The sequence below is a fragment of the Montipora foliosa genome, chromosome 2 (assembly GCF_036669935.1).
Source record: "Montipora foliosa isolate CH-2021 chromosome 2, ASM3666993v2, whole genome shotgun sequence".
Classification (NCBI taxonomy): domain Eukaryota; kingdom Metazoa; phylum Cnidaria; class Anthozoa; order Scleractinia; family Acroporidae; genus Montipora; species Montipora foliosa.
The window spans coordinates 64662931-64670430 of record NC_090870.1 but is presented as its reverse complement, the minus strand read 5'-3'; the positions used below and the strand labels follow the sequence as shown (position 1 = coordinate 64670430).

At 39.0% G+C, this 7500-nt stretch overlaps 1 protein-coding gene across 1 annotated transcript in view; it reads left to right on the top strand.

Moving 5' to 3' along the window:
* The first annotated feature begins 5086 nt into the window (after positions 1-5086).
* LOC137985662 (anaphase-promoting complex subunit 5-like) overlaps positions 5087-7500 on the top strand; it is a 33696-nt gene continuing 31282 nt past the window's right edge. Inside the window, exons 1-2 of the mRNA XM_068833310.1 lie at positions 5087-5267; positions 7246-7325. Coding sequence (XP_068689411.1) covers positions 5100-5267; positions 7246-7325 — 248 coding nt within the window. The 5' untranslated portion in view covers positions 5087-5099. The remainder of the gene's footprint in view (positions 5268-7245; positions 7326-7500) is intronic.

Here is a 7500-nt window from a genome sequence, read left to right as displayed (position 1 = left end):
TGCGGTGTTTTGCCGCTCTTCCAACAAAGTTGTGTCCTGAATCAACTAGCCACGTTTGCGCTGCTAGCCAATCATGAATCGCTATTTTATTTTCAAGCCTAGGCCTCTAGCATTATTTGCAACAAAGATGGCGGACAAGGATCAACAGCCAGAAACCTTGTAGTCTGCTGGCAGCCGGTTTTTTCTCTAAGGGTCACTAGGACGAGCGCTTAGTCATCGCGAACTTGAAAGGGCGGTATGGCGTTGGCCGTGTAGGTGGTATTGCCGAGCCTTCTTCTCGTGCGCCCATGTCTCGTCCCATTCCCCTTTAGCCAAAACGTCTTGCCTCATAACCCCTGCTGAATTGACAAGAGGCTGATTTAGCAACAGAACGGGAACGTCAGTGGCGACGTCGCGCGCAGCAAAACTACCAATGAGAATTTAGAATAGAGAAGAAAAGAGTGGAGTCTACTCTATTCTGAATTCTCATTGGTGTTTTTTCTGCGTGCGCCGTCGCCACTGACGTTCCTATTCTGTTGCTAAATCAGCGTAATATTACTAGAGAAAAATAGACTGCCAGCAGTCTAGAAACCTTGATCGGCACAACATTTTTGCATCGAGCAGAATTCCTTGGGACACTTTTAGTCCCCTTTTAATCACTTCTGCTCTGTTTGGAGATTTCTAGTTCAATAGCGTTTACAACTTCTGCAACAATAGGCTGATTTAGCAACGGAACGGGAACGTCAGTGGCGACGTCACGTGCTGCAAAACTACCAATGAGAATTTAGAATAGAGAAGAAAAGAGTGGAGTCTATTCTATTCTGAATTCTCATTGGTGTTTTTTCTGCACGCGCCGTCGCCACTGACGTTCCCGTTCTGTTGCAAAATCAGCCTAATATTGATTCGAGCTCACTCTCATTATCTTCTAAGCGCAGGTGTATCTTGCAGTAAAATACTCTTTTCTACATGTTCTCTTAACCATTTTTGGTTTTCCTCGTTTGAATCCATCATTTCCGTCCTGAAACAGCTCCAGTAGCACAAACGCTACAAGCGATTTACGTTTCAGTGTTAGCGCCATACTTACATTTAGCGCCAACTTGAACTAGAATGTTTCATCAAGCAATGTTGGATAGTGTTTTGCCACTACCTCAACATTTACATCCGACAATGTTGCATGTGGCATCCAACTTTGTTCGATAGTTTGGCCAGGGCTTTGCAACCCCCTTTGTTGAAACAGCTGCCTGTTTCAACTCCAGCAGCCGCTTGTAAGAAAACTTATTGAAACCCCTGCATAGGCAACACATATTTTCATGACAAATAACTTAGAAGTCTTCACTGAACACCTCTCAAATGGTAAGTTTACACAGCTCTGTAAGGAGCAGTTAGTTGGGTAAGGGTTTAAACCAAAACAACTTTCTTAAGGAAAGAAATGGGCTGCAGTATGTCACTACCCTTGTTGCAAGCTTACACCTAAAGAGGGCATCAGTGGCTGCAGGAAAAAATTTACTTTGTTAAATTAACGTTATTAAGAGTTGGTTGAACACAAAAGGAGGATGTCTGGAAGAACTTTTTTTACTGTATGTAGATGCAAGTCATAACTGGAATGTGGTCTTGATGTCAGTTTCCATTACTAGCTTAATCACTAAGCCCAGTCAGTCAAGCTAAAGTTCTCACTCTTGGTCAGCCTGTGAGTGCAAATGTGCAACTGGTAGTACATCTGCCTTTGGCCAGGCCCAATGAAGTTGACCGCATAATCGAAGATTGGTGACTAGTGATGTCACTTCAGGAGTGACTTGAAATTGGAAGAGATAGCTCACTACCTTATAGATGATCATTGTGTAGTTTCATTAAGGGACACTTCAAGACACCGTTTAGTGAGTGATGGAACATTAAAGTGACTTTTCTTCTTAAGATGATGGCAACGGTCTTTCATCAGGTTCGAACAAAGACATAAGAGTTCAAAGATCTAGACTTGTTTGACGGTGATGAGCCTTTCAATTCAGAAGAAGGCCCCTATTGTTAACAGCCACTGGCAGATCAAGACTAGCTTCGTGAATATAATAATTGTGAAAGGACAAAAATAAAAGGAAGACAACAACAGCTACAAAACCAGTTTGCCAGGATTGTAACAAAAACAGAAAGCGTACGAGCTTGGACAAGAAATTAAACTTAACTAAATAACAAGAAGTAAAAAAAAAATCGAAATGCCGATTTTCACACGTAGAGCAACTATGATTGTACACTAATGCAGGGGCAGATGTAGGGCGAGGGTGCAGGGGGTTTGCACTCCCCCTGAGATGACCTGTGGCTTTCTAATGCAACTGGTATTCTGCAAAAAATATACATATCACCAGTGAGCTACGCCATTCCATAGTGGTGCACCCCAACCTAGGAAAAATCCTGGATCCACCCCTGAATGAGTAATGACCAACCTGACAACGACTTCGATCAGATAAATCAAAACTTTGGTACTGGAAGAACACCAATTTTATCATTTGTGTGTGTTCGCTTGCATTTCCTCAGGAGCAAAGTGACAAAAACACAGAGTGGATGAATCGCTTGAAAAGGTGTCCACTTGTTGCACTTCAACTTCACGAAATCCATTTCTTCCTTCAGGCCTTGGCTTCACTTCGATTGTCACCATAAAATGGAATTTTATGTAATGTTATGCCCTTCTCTGCATCAGGAATATTTGAACGACCCACTACTACACATGTATCAGGCATATCTGAAGAGCCTGACAAAGGAACAAAGCAAAAATGATCTACCAAAAAAACTGAATCAGGTGCGCAGTTCCTGGCATGACATCACAGTCGCTTCTGGAACCAAGTCTCTTTCTGGTGCTGTCTCCTGGTCAACATGATTGGGCATGGCAAAAGTGCGAACTCTGAAGATTGATTTCGAGGTCAAAAAGTGGCGGAATTGAAAAATTATTTTTGGGACATTTATCTACGCTTTATAGAGATGCCAAAACCATAAAAACCTGGTAGGCTGTATAGACACTTGAAAGATTTTCTGAAGTATTTTGTGGAGAAAACTAAGCAATAAAAGAACAAAAACTTTGAAAACCATACACCAGTCGGCCGCCATGTTTACAAATTTTACTCCCAGTGTCGGTGCACAGGCCACCCATGCCAAAGTTCAACATAATACTAGCCAATCAAAAGGCTGGTACGACAATTTTTCACTTGTAAAAAAAATTGCACAACCAATCAAAAGGCTGATACAACAATTTTTCACTAGTGAGAACATCGTATGCCGACAGGTTTTATTTCATCACGGAAATGGACGTAAATCTCTATACTTATATAACAAAAGAAAGATACTTAAGAGAACATGTTTATTACTTCATCTTGATGGAAGTTGATTGCTTGAATGAGAGCTCTCCTGGAAAGGACTGATGTTTTGACAGAGGTTTTGACAACCTTGGCAAAAGTGATCATCAAAGTCACTTGACTCTGATGATGACTTCCACTTTGGTTTTCAAAACAACAGAGAAAAAAACCAGTTTTTCTCAGGACTACACTCACCTGGATATAAATCTCATTAAAAAGGTACGTCATTCCTGGGTTCAAATTAGTTCAACATATATGGGATTGGTGGTTAAATCTGCTTCTATACTGGTAACAAAAACGTTTTGTTTTGAGACAATTTGAAAAATGACACTCACTCTTACCTAATTGTTCACTAAGAATCATTAATGGGCAATTATGTGTAAGTCAACAGCGTTATCAATAATACCCCGACAGACACCTTAGTCTGTTCCACTAATTTGGTCTGATACAAGTCAATGCTTATTTCCCATTTTATCTTGAGTCTAGAACAAGCTGCATAATATGCCAAGTCCTTGGTACACAGTCTTGTAAGGCTTACTTTGATGACTTCCATTAATCATGAAAAACGTGCCATACAAAAATGGTGGCTTTGACAAAATCAAATGAAAGTACTTGCTGTCTTTTAGTCACTCCTTAACTCTTGATTTCCTGGTTGCCATTCCTGCTGCAGTATTTTACATATGAGTGATGGTCACAGTGGCACTGGACCTGCAATATGGGTCAAATTTCTACTCTGATGAGTGATGTGGTGGCTGTAATGAGGCAAGTCCATCACTGAAGCACTGTGCTAAAAAGTGTTATGCACTGTGACGTGACAAAGTTTCATGAACACCAAACAACTCTACACAACCATCGAACTTCCCTTAACCTTAAGCTTAATTCATCAATTTAGCTCCGTCATGATTACACAGTACAGTCTTCCTGAAGATTGGAACTTAATATTTCAATATTAATGCCGTGGCTTGCTATTCATTATCTCAGTAATCAACTTGGCAGGCCCGCACAGCGAGAAGTTTTAACAGAAGAAACAGTGGTATGTGAATGACAGAGTAATCTCTGTAATGAATGCCTTCGAGACGCAAACACAGAAGAAGCTTGTAGGTTAACAACAAAGCCACCAAGAAAAGACTCCACAACGTTCTCATTGCTGCTAAGCGTTTGTCTCCGGCTAAGTAAAGTCTCAAGAACACGATGGCTGAGAAGTAAGCCACACAGCCGTCGCAAACGAACAAGGGAATAAACACGGTCCACCAGGAAAACGTTCCGTCCTCCAATTTCACAGCCAACAAAACCGAAAATATGAGGATCGTTACTATATGAAGCCATAACTCGAAGATCGATAGTCCTAGCCATTTGATGACTTCTTTTAGTGTAAAGATCATCTTACGGAATCAAGTTATGAGGACCAACGTAGCCACCAAATTGTGACCGTTGTCATGTACTTTTCCTTGACTCTTCCTCCATTTTCTTGCCGTCATTCTCTGCGCGCTGAGGATACTGGTTTGGTATTTATAAGTTTCAACCTAGCGGGATGGGTGGGGTAAGGACAGTCGTAAAAATGAAAGTACTCCTTTGCTCATTGGCTATGTCCTACCATCTTATGCACTCAAAAGCTACTCAAGTTAATTATTTGATTCTTGTTCTCTGCGTGGGGAAATTATTCTAAGATTTTGAGTGTAATCTGCCAATCACTGAGGGAAATCACTTAGGGAGATCCCGTTGGAGTAATAGTATCCCCCATGGGAGAGAGGCTGGCGCCAATGTTTAAACTCGCGAATTTTTAAAATGGCGGCAAGATATCAAAAATGTTGGGTTTCACCTCACAAAGTTAGTCTGTTGGTACTCATCAAATGCATGAGTTCCAGCTGTACAGAAGAAGGACAAGAAGATTACTCAGACTGTTTAACCAGGTGTAGAGATAAACTGTCTTTGCTTCTGTTAGAATTCTTTGAGGTAAGGTGAAGTTCTCAAATATTTACTGATATAGTTGTAGTTTGTAAATTTATGGCAGCACTGCCAAGGTTTGTAAACTTCTGTTAGCCTTTTCTTGGTATAAGTATAGCTATTCTGAGGGAGAGAAAGGTACCTTTGTGAACTTGACCCCCACTATACAGTGTCCCTCAATTTAATAGTACCAAAGCACTAATTCACTTGACACTTAAATAAAGTTCATTATTATTTTATTATTATTATTATTATTATTATTATTATTATTATTATTAGTAGTAGTAGTAGTAGTAGTAGTAGTAGTACTATTAATTCCCATGGCCCCAGTTATTGCCGGTAATTTGGACTGAGTCCCAAGTAACTAGTGGCATAAGGGAGCCCAATGTTTATTTTTACAGTTCTGGAAAAGAGCAGTCTTCTGGATCATCTCCACCACCGTACTGACCCCAATCATTCAGGAAGTCACCTTGGGACTGTTCCTGGTGCACATACATATCACTATCGGAATCACTTTTGCCCCTATTTTCCACTTTTTCTTTAATTCTCCATCTAGGTATTTTTCTACCTTTTCATCTTCCTTTTCCTTAACCCTTGTATCCTCTGGAATGATAATTTGCTACATCAATGATTTGGCAGTTTTTCTCTTGTTTGTTTACTACAACTAGATTATTATTATTATGTTTATCTAAACTTTCATCAACTTGTATTACAAGACATGAAATCATTATTCAGGAAAATGCCCCGATAAATGTATCCACAATTTCACAAAGTACGACAATTATTGTCACAGTGGTACTTAGTGAAATTGCAGATATTCCTAGATAGTGATTTCATGTAAAATTTAATGCAAATTTGGCAAGAGCAATTATCCACTTTTGGCACTTTCTAATAACGGTCATACTATCGTCGTCTCCTACGGTCTTCAATTTATCAATCAGTTCTTTATGATAGCCCAACAGGAAATCGAAAGCTACATTAACCCTTTCACTCCCAAGAGTGCCACTTATAGATTTTACTCTGTCTAACGCCAGATGATTTTACTCGTCAATGGGGAACCCCACGGGGGTGAAAGGGGTAAATTAACCTTAAGATGTTGTGGGACTTCAGAGTGAGAACAGACCATGAGATTGAGGCTAGGATACTGGATTTAATAATCATCAACAAAAGAGAGTACAATCGCCAAATTATAGACGTGGCAATGCCGGAAGATGTAAGTGTGAGAGTAAAAGAAGACGAAAAAGTAGAGAAATACCAAGACCTCGCGAGAGGAATTCGAAAGATGCAGGGTGTAAGGTCAAAGATGATACCCATAGTGGTGGGGGCATTGGGAACAATACTGCTGAGGTTAAAAGAAAATCTGAAAACCAATGGTGTGGACACAGCCATTGAACTGATTCAGTGATGTGCACTTTTGGGGACAGCAAGAATTCTTAGAAAAGTGCTGGAGATGTAGACAGGAAAGGGAAAGAAAAATGAAGAATGCTTCTTGGTTACCCTAGGCAGCTGTTGTTGCCCAGAGCCAACCAGATTTAACACCTTTTATCTTAGAGGATTAGACTAAGTAATAATAATAATAATAATAATAATAATAATAATAACAACAACAACAACAACACCAACAACAACAACAACAACACTAATAATAATAATAATAATAATAATATTATTATTATTATTATTATTATTATTATGACAGAAGGCTATTACAGACACCTTCAGTTTCAAAAACTTGGAAAAACATTTGTTTTGAAATTTTACTTTTTTTCTGGTGGACAGTACCGGTAGCCTTGTGAGCAAATAATAACAGTTGATGTATTTACATAACATGTAGATGCAAACAAAAACCATACATTCACTTAAATAATAAATTATCAATCTTTAGTCAATGCATATGAAATATGATAAATGAACAGCTTCGAGAAAGTTTGTTTCTTTGGCAGAAAAGTTGAAAGGAGCTGAAAGCTTGAAAATTTTTGTCTTTCAGATCCCTGATTTAACTTTGTCACAGTTGTCTCAGCAGCTAAAGGTGGTAGATGTTAGTTTGCCTGAACTTGTCATAAAAAGGTAAAAAGTACTGGCTAAAACACAGAATAATAATAATAATAATAATAATAATAATAATAATAATTATTATTATTATTATTATTATTAATAGAGCCCTGGAACTTGTTGTTGAAGTTGTTGGCTGGCATGGTTTGAGTAGAGTAACAGAATTTGCATCATTGTCAAAATGAATCTT